The 23,436-nt window shown below is 42.8% G+C and overlaps 2 protein-coding genes across 2 annotated transcripts in view; both read right to left on the minus strand.

The window, feature by feature from the left end:
* Positions 1-14,727: 14,727 nt before the first annotated feature.
* Positions 14,728-17,844, minus strand: Tcf24 (transcription factor 24). Its single transcript, XM_021167571.2, has 3 exons — positions 17,780-17,844; positions 17,181-17,599; positions 14,728-14,999 (listed from the first exon to the last, which is right to left on the minus strand). The coding sequence occupies exons 2-3, from the start codon at positions 17,565-17,567 to the stop codon at positions 14,886-14,888; spliced, it is 501 nt and encodes a 166-aa protein (XP_021023230.1). The 5' UTR covers positions 17,568-17,599; positions 17,780-17,844; the 3' UTR covers positions 14,728-14,885.
* Positions 17,845-18,668: 824 nt separating this feature from the next.
* The window catches only part of Ppp1r42 (protein phosphatase 1 regulatory subunit 42), a 40,551-nt gene continuing 35,783 nt past the window's right edge, over positions 18,669-23,436 (minus strand). Inside the window, exon 9 of the mRNA XM_021167540.1 lies at positions 18,669-18,971. Within this exon, the coding sequence (XP_021023199.1) occupies positions 18,860-18,971 (112 nt within the window). The 3' untranslated portion in view covers positions 18,669-18,859. The remainder of the gene's footprint in view (positions 18,972-23,436) is intronic.

A 23,436-nucleotide genomic window follows, 5' to 3' on the forward strand; every position in this document is an offset into this window, starting at 1 on the left:
AAGGACTGATTGAGGGTTGACTCTGTATAGGACAGAAGGACTGATTGAGGGTTGACTCTGTATAGGACAGAAGGACTGATTGAGGGTTGACTCTGATGAGCAGAAAATAAACCTCTTGCTTTTGCACCGACCTGCATCTCAGTGTCTCACTCGGGATCATCTGAAGCAACAGTGACAGAGGGAGGCATTGTCTTACACATCAAGGCTGTTACTAGAAGGTGACCCCAAATGGCCATTATAAACAGTTTGTGTACTTCTTAGGGGCTCAGGTTACATCGGTAAGGTTACAGTTCAAACTTATTGGCTAAGCATACTGACCTTTAAGTCTATTGGCTAGCAAGCATGACACGCATTTGAATTCTACCTGGGAATTTCCAGAGGGTCAGGAAACTATCAGTCAGTACATTCTGAGAATTCTTTACTCAAGAATGTTCCTGTGAGTGGAGAGTGGAACCTGGCCTAGCCTTGATGCCGGGAGGGAGGGAGAAGCTGTAAGGAGAGTGTGGGACTGCAAAAAGCACTTAGGGTCCCTCACAACCAAGAATTGTTCTTGTCTAAAAGAAATGCAGGAACAAAAATGGAGAAGAGATTGAGGGAAAGGCAGTCCTGTGATTGGCCCAACTTGGGATCCATCTCAAGGGGAGGCACCAAGGCATGACACTATTACTGATGCTATGATGTGCTTACAGACAGGATCCTAGCATGGCTGTCCTCTGAGATGCCCAACCAGCAGCTGAATGAGACAGAACCACATACTTACACTCAACCATTGGACTGAAGTCGGGGACCCCATGGTTGAATTAGGGAAAGGATGGAAGAACCAGAAGAGGAGGGCGACCCCATAGGAAGAAAGACCTTCAGTCTCAACTGAGCTCCCAGACACTGATCTGCCAACCAGGCAGCATACATGAGCTGGTGCAAGTGTGCCCCCCTCACACACACACACACACACACACACACACAGAGGACTGCAGCAGTGGATGCATGTTACACTGATGTTGAGACATTTTAGGCAGGTGGGGAACAGGAGCACCTGTTTCTGGGGTGTGAGTGGTTTTCAGTTTTCCAACATTAAGAGATACATCTGAGGGTGTCTTTGAGGGAGTTTTCAGAGAGTAGAGATGCCCTACCCTGAATATTGGTGTCTGGTCCCCTGAGAAAGGTTTCTCCCCCGCAGGTTGGGTATTTAGACAAAGGCCCCTATTCCCCTCAGGGCTTGAAGAACGTTCCTGCTTGGTAAAAAAGGGAGTCACTCTCTGTATCTCTGGCAAGAGAAACTTGTGGCTGTGGTGGAGCTGAAGAGATGGCTCAGTCTTTAAGAGCCCAGGCTGCTCTTCAGAGGTCATGACTTCAACCATTTGCTGGCTCACAAGCATTTGTGCCAGTATCCAGTGCCCTCTTCTGGTGTGTGACAGCGTACTCACATAAATAAAATAAACAAACCTCTGACTGCGGTACCTACTAACTTGACAAAGTTGAGTTAGCCTCCAGGCTCCCTCAGTCCCTGCTCACAAGCTCCACTCCAGTTCACAAGCCCACTTTCTTCTGGTCCCATTTAACCCTGAACATCTTTCCCTTGTCACTTCTTGCTTCCTCAGGAGACAGCCTTTGACAGTTTGGAATAACGCTCTCCTTTTTTTTTTTTTTTTTTCATCTAAGGAGTGGCTATTTTGGTTTCTTTACAGCACCAATTTTCAATAGGTAGCACCATCCCTTGGGTTGGGTTCCAGACTGCATAAGAGAGAGGAAGCCTGCTGAATGCAAGCATCCATCTCTAGCGAACTGCCTGCAGCCGCAATAGGAGCGGCTGTCTCAGGGCCCCTCTATCGCACCTTCCCATCCTGAAGGGCAGCGCCCCTTCTTAAGCCGCGAACCCAAATGTATCTCTTCTTCCCCTAAGTTGCTTCTGTGAAACAATGAGAAAAGAAACTAATGAAACTTGTGAAGCCACAACTTTGAGTTCCGTGTCTCACCTATGGATCCTGATTTTTGACAAGGCTGGCAAGGACATTCAGTGGGAGAAAGGGCACTTTCCAACTAATGGTGCTGTGGAAACAGGATGGTCATGTATCCCTTAGCCCGGAAAAAAAAATGCAGTTGATGAACTTGGGTCCTTAACTTACATCATGGACAAAAATTGACCTAAAGTGCAACAAAAATCTTAAAAATTCGTTAGGTTTGCACCCTCACAGTATGCGAATGAGAAAAGCTGTGTCTGCAGGTACAGTCTGATTAGAACCTCAGTGCTCTGGAGAGACTGGGATGTTGCAAGTCCGGAGGCTAGTTCCTCTGGAACAGCCACTCTTTGCACAGCTCTCTGTCTGAACTAACATCTTGTACCTACTAGAAAAAAAAAAAAAACCTTTTGGAATCTATTCTCTTAGCAGACCACTGGCTTACACCAACACCAAGCTAAGAATGTCATCAAATAGCATCCGAGGCCTATAGAAAACTCTCCCATTTTTCTCTACCTCCTGTTAATTCCACTGGGAAAGAATAAGTCCACTATCACAATTTTTTAGCAAAATATGAAGCTAATTTTAGATACTGGCCAGGGAAATAGACAATAGCCAGGCCCGTACCCTAGATTCCCAGAGAATGTACTTATTAGTCAGGCATTTATAAAGGCAAAACCCACAAGGCTACGTACTACCTTTGACCAACTGGGGGCAAGCATACACGCTGACGTACTTCCTGCTTTCGTGTCTCCTGCCTATCAAGCGCATCCTGTGCAGTTGGGGCAACCAAACTTGCTTATGGAATTGAAACCAGGAGTTGTTACCTTACATGGACAACTGACCCAGCATTCTATGAAGTTATTTGGCCTTGGGCAAGTGGGGCTTACGGATTAGATGTGGTTTTGCTCTATAGGTTTCTTAAGCACACTAATTTAAGCTTAAAACATAACTTTAAGCCGTCACCTCTGGCACCATGGACTGGATCCAGCACTCTCCAGCAGTAAGCAGATCGGTGAGAGGTTCTGGCCTCTCCACTAATAAACTGAGTCAATGCTGCCACCTGCAAATGCACCTCAGGGGAAACGTCATGATTTCAATACAATAGCACTACACAACAACTGCCCATTGGTAATAGAACCAGAATTACTTTTTAAAAGCTTAGTATTTCGCTGGGTATAGTGGTGCATTCTTTTAAATTAATTAATTAATTTTATGTATATGAGTACACTGTTTACACTGTAGCTGCCTTCAGACACACCAGAAGAGGACATCAGATCCTATTACAGATGGTTGTGAGCCACCATGTGGTTGCTGGGAATTGAAGTCAGAACCTCTAGAAGAGCAGTCAGTGCTCTTAACCACTGAGCCATCTCTCCAGGCCCCATGATGGTGCATCCTTTAATTCGAACACTCTAGAGACAGAGGCAGGAGGATATCTGTGAGTTTGAGAATAGCCTGGTCCACACGGTGAGTTACAGGACTAAATACAGAGACCATGTCTCAAAAAGAAAGTTATTATTTCTAGAAACACATGTGGATATTATTTTTCTCCAGGTGGTCAGACTCTGAAAGCGTTACTTCCACATGTAACTCCCATTAGTAAATTAATCCCTTTAGCCATCAGTCTTTGCTTATAGTGGAGAGTGACTTGAAGACCTCCTAGGTGTTCTAACCGAACACTGGTGGGAACTGGTAGGAACTGGTGGTAACAGCCACATCCTTGTGCTCTGGAGCTCAGTCATAAGCATGTCAAAATCAAGTTAATGCAAGAGAAACATAAATGACCCTAGTCAGAAATGCTTGACTTTCCTATATAAAAGCCTTTCACCCTCCGGCAAGATTATTTTTAAACATAATATTGACATTGAGATAATCGTAGCATTTATATATTTTGTCCAATTTAAAATTCCAAATCTGTGGAAAATACATTGAATTGTCAGAAAATAGGGCATTGATCTAGATGAAACTTGATGCTTAAATACTTAAAGCACATGAACTTTACTGAGATAATTTTGTTGAAAATTACCTAAATTACTTATGATTTTTGCCTGGATCTAAAACAGCCATGCAGCTTAATTGTCGATGTGAAACACTAGGATTTTGTGTCTCCATTTAACTTAACTTTCGAGTTAATAAGCTTTGAAAACAACTACTTAAATCCCATCATGAGAAATTCTCAACCTAAGAGGATGTTTTAAAATTGTTCCAACTGTCCAATGGGAAGAGAAGTCCCTAGGAGCCTTTGGGGGATGGTTTTCTTTTTGATGAGTACATACATGTGGGAGGAAGTAGCTCTTCCTCGGCCTGCCCTCATCTGTGTACGAATGCCCCGAGTTTCTCCCTGATCTTCTGCAAGGAGGAACATTGACCTCAGAGAACAAAGCAACCTAGAGACCTTGCTGAGCTGCTAAATGAACTAGGTTTCACCAACCTAGTTATGTTACAGAAAATAATACAGCTTTTCTCAGTGCTTAAAAAAATTATCCAAGAATGATTACATAGTCAAGAATGTAAGTAGCTGAAAATTTTAAACTAAGGTTAAAGTAAGGTTATTTATACCTCAATCATAGTCTAATATAAATTATGTCCTGCAATTAACATCCCATTAAACCTCCAGTGAGTTACAATAAGGAATTAATGACTCTTTTCTCAAACTTCGCCAGTTTCCTTTTTAAAGGACAATAAGCATGCTGTTCTCAGGAGTCTCTAAGGGAAAATAGAGTGATTGACATGGAGTAAGTTAACTGAAAGGAACTGGAGGGCATAAGACTGCAATTACAGCTACATGGAAAGTGAATTTAAATATCCTCGGTGTGTATATTATGCATATGTGTCAGAGACCCCTGTGCCCACCTCCTAGAGGGTGTCATGCTTTGTGAGCACGCTCCAAGACCTTGGAAAACTTGCTGCGCTGGGGAGGAATAGAAGACAGACACACCCTTCTCATCTGCTTGCTAACCACACAGGGCAAAAATGCAAATTGCAAGCACCCTTTACAAGAAAAGCAGGGCTGGTGAGATGGCTCAGTGGGTAAGAGCACTGACTGCTATTTCTGAAGGTCCTGAGATCAAATCCCAGAAACCACGTGGTGGCTCACAACCACCCATATCGAGATCTGATGCCCTCTTCTGGTGCGTCTGAAGACAGCTACAGTGTACTTGTTTATAATAATAAGGACCGGAGCAAGCAGGGTTGACCAGAGCAAGCAGAAGTCCTAAATTCAATTCCCAACAACCAGATGAAGGCTCACAACCATCTGTGCAGCTACAGTGTACTCATATACATAAAATAAATAAATAAATCCTAAAAAAAATGAGAACACAAGAAAAGCAGACAATGGGGTTGGTGAGATTGCTCAGGCAGTAAAGGCGATTGTCTGGTAAAGGTGCTTGCACTGCAAGCCTGGCAACCTGAGTTCAACCCCTGAGTCCACATAAAAGTAGAAAGAGAGAAGCATCGACTCCTTCAAATTGTTCTCTAACTTCACACACAAGCACCAAGGTGTGCACCTGTGCACAAGTGTGCACACACATCCTGCCAATACATTTAAAAATGCAAAGAGACGAAAGCGAGTGTCTTCTGTCTCTCGAGTCATGTGTTCAGAAGAATTTATGAATCTTGCTGGTTTTGGTTTAAACAGCATTTCACATGTAGGTTTCTTTCGCTCCTTAAATTATTTCTGTCAATTAGTATTCAGCATTCAAAACTCAACCTGGCCGCCAAATTCTTCTGCTTCTTTTCTTATATTAGGCTTATTAGAACATGATCTAAGTTGATTTCCTTCTTCCTGTAGACGAACTTTAGGACTAATAAGTGAGACAAGTTGTAAATTCCAGATTCACCTGGCAGATGAACTGAGGGACAAGATACACTCAGACTGTGGCTTCATCCTCTCCTGCTTTTTCTCTCAGGTCTCTTCTTTCTCCTCTCTTTTCTCCAACCCCAACCACCTACCTCTGATTCCTCTAGTAATTGGCTGTAGCCAATTTTATTTAATCAATAGTTTCAAATCAAGGAACAAGGTTTGTACAATAAAAGCCTGTAAAGGTGAGAATTCACTCTTTTGTTTTGTTTTGTTTTTTGGAGACAGGGTTTCTCTGTGTAGCCCTGGCTGTCCTGAAACTCACTCTGTAGACCAGGCTGGTCTCAAACTCAGAATTCCACCTGCCTCTGCCTCCCAAGTGCTGGAATCAAAGGCATGCGCCACTACCGCCCAGCTGAGAATTCACTCTTAAGCCTAGACCTTTCTTACAGAATTAGCATTACAATATGGCAACTGACTACCACCTGGTGACTTTGTGGCTATGGCAGTAGACCTTACCCAAAAGTTTATCCCAGACTCTCCCCTCCTCTAGACTGTTATCTTTAGGTCCCAGTCAATAGAACCCATCCTTAGGGGAGTATCATGTGTACTTCATAGCCTGCTGACCTCTATCTTAGAGACCGCGCCAGATCCTAGGCCCTTTAGCTGTAGATCCTATAGCCAAGACTCTGCCTACTGTGTGAAACCAGCCTTTTGATGGTTTCACCTATGTATTTAAGAAATGTGCTGATTGATACATTTATTTGTTACTATGAATTTATTTCTGTTGCTATGAAAACTTCATGAACTGTTGCTTTCCTAAAACATGTTATTTGGCAGGGCGTGGTGGCGCACGCCTTTAATCCCAGCATTCGGGAGGCAGAGACGCCTTTAAGCATTCGGGAGGCAGAGGCAGGCACATTTCTGAGTTCAAGGCCAGCCTGGTCTACAAAGTGAGTTCCAGGACAGCCAGGGCTAATCAGAGAAACCCTATCTTGAAAAAACAAAAAACAAAAACAAAAAACAAACAAACAAAAAAACCAAAAACCAAAAAAAAAAGCCATGTTATTTGAGGTAATCCAAATCTGATTTCCTGAGCCATGTTTGCCTCCAGAATAAATTGTTGCTTATTCTGTGTGAGCAATGACATCTTATTGACTTCCTGTTATTCTGGAATTCCCCCTTCTCTCCTTTCCTCCTTCCCCACCTTCCCTCTCTCCTTCCTTCCATGTGAATTGTACATGTGCACATGAATACATATGTGTGTCTGAGTGCTGGCATATATGGGGGTACCAGCAGACACTCTTGAAGGTCAGGTCTCACCTTCCATCTTGTTTGAGAAGGGGTCTCTGTTTTGGTTGGTTTAATGTCACCTTGCCACATAATAGAATTATATTAGTTTTTAGAATTATTAGCAGGGTGCCTCAACCAAAGAACTGTGGTAGACTGCTTGCTGTTTGTTCTCTCGTCCTTCCCTCATGCCCCAGAGTTAACTCACCCTGCTGTGGTGAGGCTTCCTTCACAGATATCGGGACCTGCATCCTTGATCATGGATTAAGGGTAAACAACTCTCTAAGAAACTTCCAGACAGGACTGCTGAGGCCGCTACCTTGCAACTACCCATTTTTCAGACTTTCAGGTGTGAGACCACTGTTGTTGCAATTTTAATGTAAGCTGACTTAATATTTTTTATTTTTAATTTTACCTTCATTTTATATGTATGAGTGTTTTGCCTGCATGCATGACTGCATAACATGTGTGTGTGTGGTGCCTGCAGAGGCTAAAAGAGGGTGATGGGTTTCTTGAAAGTGGAGTTACAGATGGTTGTTAACTACCATTTGAGTGCCAGGAATCAAACCCTGGTCCTCTGGAAGAGCAGCCCATGCGCTTAGCTGCTGAATGACCTCTCCAGTCTCATTAATTCTTACATATGCATTCATCCCAGTGGTCTGCTCCTTTAAGAGAACCCTAATACAGGATTTCTAAATGCTCGTCAGTGAGGATGCCCACCACGTTCCAGAGTTTCTCCTGCCTCCACCTGCCACCATGCTGTAAGTGGATTACGGGCATGTGCTCTGTGCCTGGTTTTTATGTGTCTTGGATTCGGTCTCAGAACCCCATACATCTTGACCCTTATACACAGAAGGCAGCTTGGGGACTCAGAGGCCCATGCACTCCTTACTTAAGTGTGAACTGAAAGTTTATTATCTTGCTCAGTTTGCATTTCCTTTCTCTCTTTCTTTCTTTCTTTCTTTCTTCCTTCCTTTCTTTCTTTAACTGAGAGAAGCTCAGACATTCACCTGTTTCTGCCTCCCAAGTGTCGGGATCAAAGATGTGTGCCACCATGACCAGCTTGAAGTTTGCATTTTCAAGGTATGCATGATTTTATTCTAGGAGGAATCTGCCCTTGGAGGCCTTCAATCCAAAGACAGGTAAGTTAAAAGCCAATGAAACAATTAGAGGTGAGCACTCCCCTCCAGAGCAAACTGCCGTCTTCGTCAGATGTATTCACTCACTGACGGTCTCCACCTCACCTAGTAGGTGCGATCTAGATCCTTTTCTAGAATCAAGTTTGCCTTTCATGTTTCTCTCCCTAAGTTTCACTAGGCCTGGATCCCTGCTTCAGGAGGAAGACAGGACCCTACTCTAAGCAAGCTGTGGGCAGAACCTTTCAGTGGCTGGAGCTCATGGTTACAGGTCTGGGGAGGTTATGGGAAGAGGAGAGACTGTGGTTTACTGAAGCAGGCTTGTGTTATGTTAAGGTATTTCCATTTTCACTCACTCTAGACTCTGGGTGGATGGAGAGGAAACAGGACTAAGTGTCACTGAATGCTGCTGCTTTCTTGGCCAGGTGTAACTAGGTCGAGCCTAGTTTTGGTCTGCCTCTTAGACAGCTTCTTGCGTGTCCCCCCTCAACCCCATCCCCAAAATGCAATCACACCTGTAGCCTGTTATGTCTCTGCAGAGTTCCCCACTGTTTACCTTCCCTCAACACTCCTGTCTCTACTGTTGTATACTGATTTTCATTTAGCTGTTAGCTGGTGTCACATGACTCCAGCAGCTGGGCTGACAGCCGTGAGGTTACAGAGTGTAAACAGGTTTTTACCAGCTGTCCTGGAACTGGCTCTGTAGACCAGGCTGACCTATGAATTCATGGAAATCTGCCTGCCTCTGCCTTCCAAGTGCTGGGAATAAAGGTGTGGCACCACCTCCTGGCTCTTTACCAGTATGGCAACTTTAATGTCAAGGAGTTTTTTGTTCCACAGGGTATATGTATTCATCTACAGAGAGAATTGAGGTGGCTTATATACTTTAACAATTAAATCAAACTTCAGTATTTATTTGAAAATTCTAATGTTTGCAGTCAAGTTTCATGGAGTTCCCACTGTTTGCAATGTCCATACACATCTAAGGAAGTAGGTAAGATCCATCGCCTCCCTCGGCCTGCTTGGTTCCAGAGGGCAGAGGTGTATGTGAGGTTTCTCAGTCACATTCATTCATATGCACAGGAAGTGACTATTGACATAATCTTTAAGCAATTCTCCAGCTTACAATTTAAAAGCTTCTGAGAGTTAAATGCTATGGCATAGTTTATAATGGAGCATTCGAGTGACTGATGTGTATTTCAGTGAACTGGTCTCTCGGAGTTGAAACTACGACTTGTATAAACAGGAATGGAAATCCTTCTGGGTTTATGTAGTTAGGCAAGAATATTCCCAACTGTGCTGCCTTCCCATCTGTGTGCTGCTCCCAGCCTGCAGGAAGGGAATCTACAGGATTTCAGAATTTTACAGGATTTTCCAGTACAAAAGTCACATGTAAGACTACCAGCCACCACTATACAAGTAGACAGTTGTTTCTCTGAGATACACATCTTATGTTTCTCTTGGGTTCTTTCAAAACTTTGGAACTTTAGTTGTTTGGTATTTTTTTTTAAGTTACAGGAACAAAGGAAAAAACAGAAACTCCCAAGTATGGGCTGGGTAGTGGTGGCGCACGCCTTTAATCCCAGCACTTGGGAGGCAGAGGCAGGAGGATTTCTGAGTTCGAGGCCAGCCTGGTCTACAGAGTGAGTTCCAGGACAGCCTGGGGTACACAGAGAAACCCTGTCTCGAAAAACCAAACCAAACCTCCCAAGTATGCGGCTTGGAGGAAAGACAGCAACACTACACCAGTATTACCCAGTATTATCCAGAAGCCTGCTGGAAACCCTCCAGCAATGACTTTAAGAAAATGATTTATTACCAGATTAGAGCAAAATCTACTTTTTCAAATAAAATGAATAATTGATCTGATTTGGGAAAGCACATAGAAAAGAGCGCTTTGCTGAAGCCATCTCCCCAAAAGCTAACATATAGCTTTGGATCAGAGGAATCTGATTTATAGCTCTTGCCAGAAGAACAGAACAAACTGTTTTATGAACAGCCAACACATAACCAACAACTTGGCTTATCCTAATGACAAGTAAGAGTGAGCCACCAATTGATGAGTGGTTTGTGTGACCACGTCAGAGCCATTTTACCTGTAAAGATTTCCTCAGAAAGACACTGAGACCCATGGAAAAAACGGTTGACGTTAACTGCCTGTCTGCCCCCTAGAAAAATGAACTTCTAGTGCTTGAATACTGTCTCTTTAAATAAAAATCAGTGGTTCCCTTCATGAATATAAAATGAGGCCTTTTGAGAAAGAGAAATTATTGAATTCAAAATAAGAGAAAATTTCAAGCAAAATAATCAGCTGTACATTTCAATAGGGTCAACCAGAAGTAATTTTTCTTTTGCAGTTTCTCTTTCTTCCTTTTGTTTATTTCTCAGCGACCCGAGGTCTCACTGTATAACTCTGGCTATCCTGGAATTCACTATGTAGATCAGATGGGCCTCAAGCGCTCAGAGATCTGCCTACCTCTGACTCCTCCATGCTGGGATTAAAGGCATGTGCCATTATGCCTGCTCTTTTACAGTTTCTTCTAATTTAAAAAAATAAGTGTCCATGAACCAGTAAGAAAGTGACTGTTCACGTTAACACTAACCGCTGATTGCTATGTCTAGTTTTATTGTTGTTTTAATTTCTGTGTTGTGAAAATGCAAAGCCACTCTTCATTAGCAAGCACTATGGACCAGAGAGGAGCCCCTTTCTTTTTTTTTTTTTTTTTTTTTTTTTTTGGTTTTTCAAGACAGGGTTTCTCTTTATAGCTCTGGCTGTCCTGGAGCTCACTTTGTAGACCAGGCTGGCCTCGAACTCAGAAATCCGCCTGCCTCTGCCTCCCGAGTGCTGGGATTAAAGGCGTGCGCCACCACACCCGGCTGAGGAGCCCCTTTCTTTTCTCCTCTCCTCCACAACTGGACTTCCTTCTACTTCATCCTTCTGTAACTCTGTAGACAAGTGCGCAGAGATACTGTTCTAATTGGAATGTGAAACATACCACATGGGCCTGCTCCTGTGTTTGAATATCAGGTCCTCAGCAGGAGGCGATGTTTTGGAAAGTTGTTGGAATCTTTGGGGTGTAGAGTTTAGCTGGCCATTAGGGGTGGACTTTGAGGGTTATAGCTTGGTTGCTTCCCGCTGGGTGTGACAAATTGTCTCATGTCCCAGTTTGCATGACCAGGAACCAGGTCAGTCACACGCATTCCTAAAATCTAAAGGAAATGCTTCCTCTCTTAAGTTGCTCCTGTCTGATAGCTGGTCACATAGACGGCAGAGTTAGCAGACACAAATGCTTTATAGTGTAGCTTTATTGATGAGGAGTTCACATAACAACAAGCTGTAATGTACATATTTTTTTATGGTCAGGAAAAAATACAACTAGTTTTATTTCTAAAATGGCATTTTCCTGCCCCTCCCCATGATCATTATAAATAAAATTTAAATGAGAAATTCCAGTGGGAGAGCTTCATGAAGCAAAAGAATTAACTGAGGGTTTCTTGTGTAGATTATATGACCCAGATATACCAGTCATTGTGTCCACAGTGCTGAGGACATCACAGTGAGCGTGGACACTGAGGCGGTACCTTCCCTCAGCACTATTTCACCCACCATGTTCAAGCTACACAAAGAGACAAGTGTACATTTAATAGGCTAGTTTTCACATTGGCATTTTATCTTAGTAGTACCCATTCATCTATATCATGAATTAAAGCAGCCTGCCCTTTTGAACTTGTAGTTAAAAAGATGCAACTTCTCTGGGATTGTTTCCAATCTTCTTAAAGCTGCTAGTCTATTTATCAATTTGTAGAGTGCTATAAACTACACTACTTAGACATGGAAACATTTGTAAGTGAATAAGTGGAAATGAGTTACAACATCAAAGGCAATGTTCTATTTAATAGGATGATATAGAAAAGTAACAATTCAACAAAAGTCCTATCCGTCCCTACCCCACAAATGCTATAACATTATGGCCAAACTAATAGGTTGGCATAACTACAAAAACATCATTTGGTGAAGTTTTTGCTACACTAGTGTTTGCGGGCCTATTTAAGGTAACTTTAAAGAACGTTGGACAGTTTCACATCGGGCCTGATCGTGTCTGTGCTAATAGGCATGGTGACGGTTCCTAAGCCTCTCCAGCCTTTCTTCAGATAACCTGGCAAGGGCCAGCCCCACCAAGTACAAGAAGGCCGAGATTCTGTGCGTGCTCAGGACAAGGGCACTGTGACTGGAGGTGTATTGGCCATGGTAAGCAGACTATACCTATTTTCTGCTGCAGAGAGTTAAACTTATGAAGACGATTGTGCTGAAGGCCTAGTGAATGGGCCTGACTGCAGATCAAAGAGAACACTGACTGAGAGGAGACAGGAGCACTGGGAACGGGGCGGGGGGGTGGCAGTAAGAGAAAGGGCCAAATGATCCACTTAGTCCGAAGCCACTTTTGTTATGAAGACAATAAACCATGCGGTTATTATTTACTTCAAACAAAAAAAATTTAATTCCATTCCTTATGATACAAACTATGCTACCACCACCTGTACAAATGAAGTTAACAGTGAATGGCTGAGTCCAAATCATATTTTACTTTTTCTTTAATATTAAATGAGTGGATGAATGTATTCATAGAAATTTAAGTGCACACAACAACCGTGTTCTATGGTAATGTGTAGAAAGCAAATGACATGTAGAAAGACTTCATCAGTCACATATAAAGGAAGATTAAAATAAATAACACTTACAAACTATCAGATATAAACCAACATGGCCACAAGTTGAATCATCCAGCAGTAGGCTTGGCAGTCCCCTGATCTTTAACTTCACTGCCGCAAGCGATTGGAAAACTGAGCGGCAAGAGAGTAGGGTTTTTGACTGTTACATAAATTCAGCCAAGTCCACTAATACATCTTTTTCCTTGCCAATCTTTTTGTTTGTTTGTTTTGATTTTTCGAGACAGGGTTTCTCTGTGTAGCCCTGGCTGTCCTGGAACTCACTCTGTAGACCAGGTTGGCCTCGAACTCAGAAATCCACCTGCCTCTGCCTCCCAAGTGCTGGGATTAAAGGCGTGCGCCACAACGTTCCTTGCCAATCTTAAATTGAGTTCAGCAATGTTAAAACTGGGTTCTCAAGAAATGAATAAACTTCACAACTGGAAGAGGGAATCAAAAAGCTACAATAGGTAAAGGGGACATGTTAACAAAGGAATGGGGTTAAGGTCTCATCTCTGTATATTCCATTTTGGGGTTTCAGTAATGTTTTCCCCCAAATCCTGTGTACTGATGGTTCTGGCCATATGGGACTTCTGAGATTTTCCAACTTTGTAAAATCTGTTAGCATATTCAACAACCAAATTAAATATCAGAAAAAAAAAACTTATCTTATTTGTTTTTAGAACCTTTGTAATGACAGGAAGTTAAAGCCGGTGTAATCAAAGTCAGAGCTCTGCTAACACCTTCTCTGAGTGTTCTTCCTTTATTACGTTTATTTGTTTTCTGTGTTGTAGGATGTGCATACCATCAAGTGGAGGTCAGAGGCCAACATTCAGGAGTCAGTTCTCTCTTTCCAGGGTAGGTTGTGGAGCTGAACACATCATGTCAGGCTCGGTGGCAAGCACCTTTACCCACTAAGCCATCCCAAACTGATTTTCCAGTGACTCTTCCTGAACACAAACGGTTGGTATGGTCAGAAGAGAAGGTATTTTCTGGGCCTGTGCTGGTGTGTGGTGCAGCAAGAAAGGGCAGCTGGTTCATCAAGGGGCAGACTCAAGCCTGAGTTTATCTGTGTCTGTAGACTCTCTCATGGTTCAGATCACAGGCAGAACTCCCAAATCAGTGCTGAAAATGCCACTTCCTGGCTGCCTAACTATCCAGGCTGGGAAAAGAGGCAGGATGGATATGGTGTTGCCAGAAGAGAGATGAACCCTGCCAGCCAGTGTCTCCTGAGCCTCTGCTCATACTGGCCTGCTTGGTTAGATCTTAACATTGACTAACCTCTTGAAAGGTGATCATACCATGTTTTATAAAAAAACCAAAACATTTCTAATACTCCATATACAGTTTCTATCTGCAAAAAATAACTATAGATAAAAGTTGCAACAATTTTCACACACACACATTCATACACACAAGCTGAATAATGATCCTATATTTTCTAACTGAAATAGCCAACTCAAAGTACATGCTGGCTTTCACAAAAATTGAATACTAATATAAACATTTTATTTATTATTTTTTTAATTAATTTATTTTTTGAAACAGGGTTTCACTATGTAGTCCTGGCTGGCCTCAAACTCTCTATGTAGAGCAGGCTGGCCTTGAACTTATAGAGATCTGCCTGTCTCTGTATCTTGGAATGCTGGGGTTATAGACATACCATCATGTCACCTAAAACTAAAAGGAAACATCAGTTTGTAACAGACAGTGTATGCATTGTCTGGGTGAGTACAACTCTATGCTTGTGTGTGTGTTCCTTTTTTGTGAATAGCTTCTCTTTACTATTGACACAACGACTAAATAAGCTATATATTTTTATATAGGGCTGATTATTCTATTCCACATTTATTTATACAGATTTTGATATTCCACTACAGGTTCCAATGTAAACTTTCAGAAACAGTGTTTGTTAGGTCCAATGCAATAAGTACAATTATTTCACAGTCTTTAAAAACAATAGCCACCGCTCTGCCAGACCCCACCACACACCTACGGCTGTGAGGCCGTTGAAGTGTTGCTATGGCTTGCCTTTTCTCCAGAGACAGAATGTTTCAGAAACTGGCCAGTTGCACCGATATACAGTCTTGATCGCATGGGCCACTTCTGAAAAGAGAGTACTTAAGTAAGAATCTGAAAGTTAGTACCTATGACAGACAGTGAAGGTATACAATATTTACACTTTAAGATACATTAATGCTAATGAGATTTATTTAGCTAGTAAGGATTAAAATTACAAAGTCTATAGGACAATATGAAGACTTTTTAGCAATACTAGTGATACAAGCAAAGGCTTTGAATTATAACTGTAAAAATAACATACTTGAGTGTTTGACAAGAACCGCAAGAAGTTAAGGAGACTGACTATCGCTGAAATGGAGAAAGTCTAACTGTATTTTAATTCCAAGCGAATCCTAAAGTAAAATTAACTTTAAAACATTGAAGAAGAAGTGCTCAGTTATATACAAAATAGACATCGCTAAAAGTGGCATTAGAAGGATTAGGTAGGCCCAGAACAGCAATGGCAGGCAACTTCACAAAGCAGCCTGCACTTTGGAGTTTGGGCTTTCTGTCTTGTGGTAGGTGACTATAGATAATGATAATGTACTTAATGTTTTGTAATGTGCATGAATAAATGATTTTGTACGTTTACAGCACCATGGCCAATGTCACTCTGACTGGAGTGTGGCTGCAGTTGTTCGGGGCAGCATCATTTGAACATTAGCGCACACACACACCCCAATGTGCAGCACCATCTCTCACAAACGGGGGAATTTTTTATATGTCAAAGAAAACTAAGAAACAAGAATAAAAATGTTAGTAAGTGAGAATGTGCTATCCCCCGGAAAGTCACTTTTTGTGGCAGTCAACAGAAGTCCTACTTTAATGAGAGTCAAGTGCAGTGCTAGTTTGCTCTGCCTGTTTCTTTCTAACCCCGATGTCTCCAGCATTTTGCAATCAAGAAAGCCTTGTTTGACACTGAGGTGAATGACTTGATCTCCTTCTAAATTTTATCAATTATGAGGGAGGCATTTAGCTTCTACTTATGATATTGAAATCTTAATGTTCAAATAGACATTCTTGGGATATATGGCAAACATCAAGTCAGAGATAACTATTAGTGAGGTAGCTGGATCCCATTAATTTAATGCTCACTGTAATACAAAACTCTAAATTGTAATGAGTGACTTTTCAGCTATAAAACTCGGGGATGGAATGAGTTCTATTATTATTATAAATAAATTTAGGTTTTCACACTTAACATTTAAACTGTTTTAAGTCTACCACCATGTCAATAGTATTTTCAAAGTAAGTTTTGTTAAGATGCACTCTATAATTTTAAACACAAATAAAATTAGAGGATGTTTTTATTACATTTCAACAAAATGTTGTTCCTCATTTTTGTTAACTCATAATCTATTCAACACTTAGATACTTAAGATCAAGTTCTAATTGTGTGAATTTGTGTTCAAATACTTCAGAACAGAGTGACACAAATCTGCACACTTAAATCGAGAAAACAGAGATATTCTTCATTTTGAAGAGAAAGATCAATTGAAGGTTTCAGAAGAAATCTAGAAGATGATGCAGAGACCACTGCACTACGGTGAAAATGCAAGTCCCACTCAAGACCACTTCACCTATATGTAAAGAAATCATGCAAAATGGTTTCTCTTGGCTAATCTGAATACAGACCAATTCACTCAACATACACGCAATCTAATATGACAGTTAAAGGAAACATGGGTTTTTTCCTAACATTCTTGGTGGCTGTATATTCCACAAGATTTAACTGTGATTGAAATTGTACTCTATGGGGATGCAGAATGCTTTCATTTGTTTTTAATGATTTTGGCAGGTTTTTTATATATATATATAATTACTTTAGGGGCCAAGAATTAGTTCCACGATTCCGTTTAATTCATGAAGCTTTTGGATTAGCTCAAGAAAAAGACAGTAGGAATGCAACTCTTTAAGTTAAAGACACTTGACACTCGAAGGCATGAATGTAACTTAGTTGTTACCAGGTAGTCAGAAGGTACAACAGCCGACCTATTTTTCACCCTGAAAGACCGAAAATCTTTACCAAGCTTGAGAAATTTGTGTGCGAGCCCAGGTAGAATTAAACGCTCCAGCCTCCAGATTGCAAACTGTTAAGCAGCAGCCTCTTGCAGTGGGGACCTTGTCACCATCGCCCAGGTGGCTGGGAGGAATGCCAGCTCGGTGGGATCTGCTCAGGCGGTGACAGTGTGACTCGAGGGCTCCGAGCCCAGAAGAGTTGCCTACCTTAACTGGGTGCAGATAGCCGTCGCCTCGCAAGGCGCCCAGACCGGGGTCTCCCGGCGCGTCGGTGTCGTCCTGCAGGCTGCGGGTGAGGTGGGCGATGTAGGTGGTGGCCAGCAGCAGCACGTCCAGCTTGGACAGCTTGGTGTCTGGCGGCACCGACGGCAGCGTGCGCTGCAGCTCCAGGAAGGCGTGTCGCAGGGTTTGCACACGGCTGCGCTCCCGCGCGGCGTTCGCGGCGGCTGGACGGCCACCCCCGGAGCGCGCCGCGACCCCGCTGAGGCCTGTTGGCCCGGTCCCGGTCGGTCCTGGGCTCCAGTCGCGGGCGGCGGCGGGCGGCGGGGCGGACTCCGCGCTGCGTGGGCTGCTAGCGGCACGGCCGCGCTCCATGGCGACTCCCGCTCCGATTTCCCCGGCGTGCACTGCAAAGGAGCGGGCGGCCCTGAGCCCCGGCCTCGCCCTCGCCCTCGAGTCCCCAGGTGCTGAACTGCTCCTGAAGGCGCCCAGGACTCAGCCTCCGGTCCCCGCTGACACACCCTGCCCGCCCGCCCGCCCGGGGAAACGGGGCTGCGGGACTCACCTCGGACTTGGCGTCACCTCACCTTTCCTCCCCCGCGCAGCGGCCGTGCGGGGTTCGGCTGAGCAGGGCTAGGCGGCCAAGGGCGTCGAGCGGGTCACTCCATCCTTGTCCAGGCTCTGCGCCGCCTTTTATGTGGGCGTCCGAAGCCAGCAAAGCCACGTCGGGCCGAGAGGGTCTCCCACCCGAGCCCTTGGGTTAGGGGCAGCGGCGTCCCGGAGCCGCCCCCTCGGCGGACAGACTCATCAATCAAACCGCTCGGGGGTGGGGCGGACGCCTGGCCCCGCCCCCTCTGGCCGGAAGGTTGAGAGTAGTTTACAGTGGTCCAGCTGGGACGGGACCCCGCGGTTTAGTACAGCGGGATTTCAGGAGCAGAGCCGTCGAGTGTGCGTCCCTGTCCGCCTTTAATTCTACAAGGTGATTCTTGCAGTAGAAGCCTTTCCTCAGTACACCGTGACCTAGAGACCCACCACCGCCACGGCCACCTTGCCGCCTCGGCACCCGCTCGCCCACAGGCTCACGCTGGCCCCGGCGCCGGCGGGACTCAGTGCTGCAGCCCGTGGCGGACGCGGTTCTCGCCTCAGCCCAGCCAGATTCTCTGAACCGGGATAGGAATCAGAGCGGTTTCCTCTTTGAAGGTTCTGAGTATCAGATATGAAATGTCACAGAGGGCAGGACGAGTATAGATTCGCGAACATTTCGCTGCAGATTTCTAACTTTCCACGTCGGGAATACCAAGCAGTAAGCTAGCAACGTAGGACTTTTTATACCACGATGGACCGGAACGTGGACTTGTCAGTGAATCACGGTGATTCTAAGACTGTAATGGGCTTTAGGCTTTAGAAAGCACACTCAGATTTCCTTGATTCAAAAGGACTTGTGTTGAATAAGAAACCACATAATAAGAAACCACATTTTATTTCCTGGTAAATTTTATTTAACAGCTAATAAAGTAAATAGATCCCAGAATTCACGCACATAAAGCAAAGTCTCAGATTCTATAAAGAAACAAACAACTTACAGACCGAGATAAGTGAAGTCTACAAACCCTCAAAACATGCTGTTGCCTAGTTCTATGAAGAAATCAAATCACTCGAGGCTGAATTTACTCCTTTTTCTCAGACAAATTTTCCTTTACTTTTGGGTTTTGGAGAAGGTGAGGTTCATGGATATCGTTTTTTGTTAGCAAGCTTTCAGATTCCTTCAAGGACAGATTCCTGTATTTACAAACAAAAACACACCAGCATTTAATTGACATGCAAAAAAGATGATAAAGAACCCAGGACACACTGTTGGTAGAAAAGGTTCCTAACTATCCAGGCTTCCCTGCTTTGAGAGGCACACAGACATAGGGAGGTTAGGTGGGCTGTGGCTGTGCAGAGACGCCTGGAGACATCTTTCTAGTTAGCCTGTTGCTCACCTGGACAGCCCCGGCTGGCAGCAGAGCAGGTGATGCCCAACAGTGTGTGAGAAGACTGAGGTTCACAGACCAGACCACTGAGCCTCTCCTTTTTTGTCCTATCTTTGCTATTCTATGCAGACTGATTCTAAGTCCAAATTCCTGTGAGAGACTTTTATAGTTAAATTTCAGTCACTTTAACTACAGGTAATTCTAAAACTCCACTATTTCATATCAACTATTTCATAAGTAGCAGGCAGCACATGGCACTTTTCATGTGTTGAGCGCTTTACAGGTTTATTCTCAGTTTGCCTTTACAAAAGCTGAGGATGGGGTTCCAGGATTGGGCCACTTGGCCAGTGTTGAATACCTAGTAAAAGGCTAAGGCCGAGATCAAGCAAGTAGGTTGTCACTAATGTTTATAATCTTTGCCATACTATCGAGTATTTGGGTTTTTATGTTTTTGGTTTTTTGAGACAGGGTTTCTCTGTATAGCCCTGGCTGTCCTGGAACTCACTTTGTAGACCAGGCTGGCCTCGAACTCAAAAATCCACCTGCCTCTGCCTCCCGAAAGCTGGGATTAAAGACGTGCACCACCACGCCAGGCTCTAAGAATTATTAAGTTATTCTTAAGTCTTTTAAATGTATTTAAATTTATTTGAGTTATGTTAAGATTGTCTTTATGATTAAAGCTAGAAAGCAAATATTACATAGCATAGAATAAAATGCTTAAACATTTTATACTATACATATATTTTGTATACATTTAACAATAAATTGGTTTCAATTATTTGTTGTTTAAATCAAGGAACAGCTTTTAGCCTGGTATGGTGGCACATGTCTTTAATACCAGCTCTTGGGAGGCAGAGGCAGGCAGATCTCTGTGAGTTCCAGGACAGCCTAGTCTACATATCAAGTTCCAGGATAGCCAGGGCAAAAAAGAGATCCTGTCTCAAAACAAACAAACAAACAAACAAACAAACACCTTTTATAGTTAAATGTATCCTTCTGAGTGAATAGTTTAAGTTTGAGATGTATATACAGTGCTACAAGTACCATGAGAATAAGGACACAGAACACTCCGTTATCTGCCACAATTCCCTTTTTGAAGTCAACCCACCTCAAGTTCCTGGTGAGTCGTGATCTAGTTTCTGTCACTATGGCCCTTTTGCCAAAATAGTACACAAATAGAAGCACATTGTAGGTTTCTTTTAAAATGTACCTAATTTCAATTAATGCTTTTGAGACCCATTCATGTTTAGTATATCAATGGCTCATTTCTTCTCATTGCACAATCGCGTTCTTAGGGTGTGTGTGTATGTATAATACACATGTATAATACGTATATGTTACAGGTTGTTTATCTATATCCCACTTGAGATATATGTGGTTGCCTTAAGTATTTCGTGATTACAATTACCACATTATAAACACCCAGGTAAAGTTTCTTTTGGGTGTAGACTTTCATTTGACCTTGGAAATTTTCTGTGCATGGATTGGACTGTATATTTAATTTTGTAATGTATCAAATTATTGTGCTATGCGGCCTCATTTTTCACTTCCTGTTTTTAGTGTATGAGTTCTAGGAACTCCATATTTATCAATATTTGGAGACTTATTTCTATTTCTTACCTGTTCTAATATGTATTGTTTTCCTCTGTGTGTGTGTGCATATGTGTGCATGTGGAGGCTAGAGATTGATTTTTGGTGTCCTTGTCTGTCAGTTTCTCTACACCTTTTGTGTTTGTGTTTGTTTTTTGTTTGTTTAGACGTTTTTGAGCCAGGGTTCTTCTCTGAGCCTAGATCTCATCAATTTGCCTAGGTTGGCAGACAGTGAGCTTCAGGGAACCACCCATCCCCACCCCCTAAACTGTAAAGATGTTCCAGGCCTGGGCTTTATGTAGGTGTTGGAGATTCGAATGCAGGACCTCTTGCACTTTACTGAATGAGCCAGCTCTCCACCTGCTCTAATGTGTTACTGTTAAAGACAAAGACTGAACCAATATTTACTTAAACCACTTTACAACCTAGAGCTCTTGCTTGCCAGCAGCTCTGATTTCTCAAGTCCATGTAGACCTGCCCACATAGCTCCGGGCCTTTGTGCCTGTGGTGCTTTTAGCTGCACACAGTTGTGCTTGTCCATTTATCTTAGTCACTTCCTCACTTGTGTGACTTTCTGGACCTTCCTGGACCTGGGAATATTCTGAGTGGAGTCCTTGAGAGCTTTACAATTGGAGTCAGAATATTCTTTTATTGAAGAAGTCTGGTATTTAAAAATTATTTGAATGATAAGATTTATATTTCAAAATATAAGCATCTTAAAATGGAAAGTAAGAGTTATGTTAAAGCCGGGCATGGTGGCTCACGCCTTTAATCCCAGCACTCGGGAGGCAGAGGCAGGCAGATTTCTGAGTTCAAGGACAGCCTGGTCTACAGAGTGAGTTCCAGGACAGCCAGGGCTACACAGAGAAACCCTGTCTTGAAAAACAAACAAACAAACAAACAAAAAAGAATTATGTTAAATTATTAGGCTTATATTGACAGCATTGAAGCCAGAATGTCCAAACACTAGCTTAGCCTGTTATAATGGAAATCTTTATGTTGCTTTCCACTATTGCTCTTAGGGATGTCTCTTACTCTCAAGAGACTTTGAGAACTGCAAATCAAAATGTTTCTATCTACCTATACACCCGATGCTTATGTTGCGTGTGAAATTAAGTATACTGAAGGAAAGATTAGCAAAATAAAACTAAAAATGTTTTTGATTTTGCATGTAAGTTTATGTAAAAGCATCCTAGAGTTTTATGCCTAAATATATTATCACAGTTCTTAAAATCCTTTTTGAAGCACATAGATCTGTTATTACAACTGTTTAAACACAGCATCACCAGTTGTGAAAGCCAGTTATTTTAACTATTAGAATCTGTTAAAAAGATTTATTTATACATGTAGGTGCTCTCATCTGCATGCACACGTGCACAGCACAAAAGGGTAATAGATCCCTGGGACTACCCTTATAGACAGCTGTGAGCTGCCATATGGGTGCCAGGAATGGAACTCAGGACCTCTGGAAGAACAGCCTACATGCTCTTAACTGCTGGGCTACCTCTCCAGCCTTAGAATCCACCTTTAATTCAAAGAAACTTCCTCCCACATCTTAGCAAATGCCTTAACTAGGTATTTCACAAATAGGTAACCAACATGGAGGGAACACATTCCTGTGAATTACGAGTCCCAGGGATGCGTGTTCCTTAAAGGTATCTAAAACCCAGCCTGACCTAACCCTTCACAAATGTATTTCTAAATTAGCAAAATACATGGGTCTATGGGTATCAGCATGGCTTGGAGTTGGGAGATAGTTAAGTAGCCATTTGCTCTCTTCATGGTATAGTGCTGTACATGTATTTTCGGTGGATCTTATGAGCAGCAGCTATGGGTTTAATGTCTATTTTTTAAATCACCAAGGTTCAAGCACCCCCTAGCATATTTGAAGAAAGGAAACATCTGTCAGAAGTGCTCACTGTGACAAATACAGAGGGAAGTGACAATGTGTGCTGCCTTTGCTTATTTAATACCATACATTATTTTTAATTGAACAGTGAAGGCATTTGTTCAGAACCAGACTTTAAGTAAAAAATAATTTAGACCTAATCTTTAATTAAAGCATACTTTGATAGTATCAAGTTCAGTTTGAGGGTCAGAAACAACGTCAATAAGTCTGAATTTTTCCTCCCTCCAGGGAAAGCAGACTTGTGTAAATATACACGTGTAGGCTGCATGCATTTATAAGAGACGGGAAAAACATTCCCCTGTCTTCGGACAGCTGTTGCTTTGTGGTGCACCGATTTGTGTGCAGGCACAACTGCCTATGTGCAGAGCCTTGAAGGAAGTGTGCAACAGATTGTTGCTTTTGGAACATGTACTGCTTTCAACCCTGCTTGCTCCTCACCTTGGATGTTAAATATAGCTTGTAAAAATATACTGTGGATGCCACCTCATTTTCACCTTGGAAAGAGTTAAGGGGAAGAGTTGCTTCAATAGATTTTCTTAGAAACTGAACATAATCTGATCTTTGTGTGTGTGTTCAGATGGTGTGTGTGTGTTCAGATGGAGTGTGTGTGTTCAGATGGTGTGTGTTCAGATGGTGTGTGTTCAGATGGTGTGTGTGTGTTCAGATGGTGTGTGTGTGTTCAGATGGAGTGTGTGTGTTTAGATGGTGTGTGTTCAGATGGTGTGTGTTCAGATGGTGTGTGTTCAGATGGTGTGTGTGTGTTCAGATGGTA

Source organism: Mus caroli, chromosome 1, assembly GCF_900094665.2.
Source record: "Mus caroli chromosome 1, CAROLI_EIJ_v1.1, whole genome shotgun sequence".
In the NCBI taxonomy this organism is placed as follows: Eukaryota; Metazoa; Chordata; class Mammalia; order Rodentia; family Muridae; genus Mus; species Mus caroli.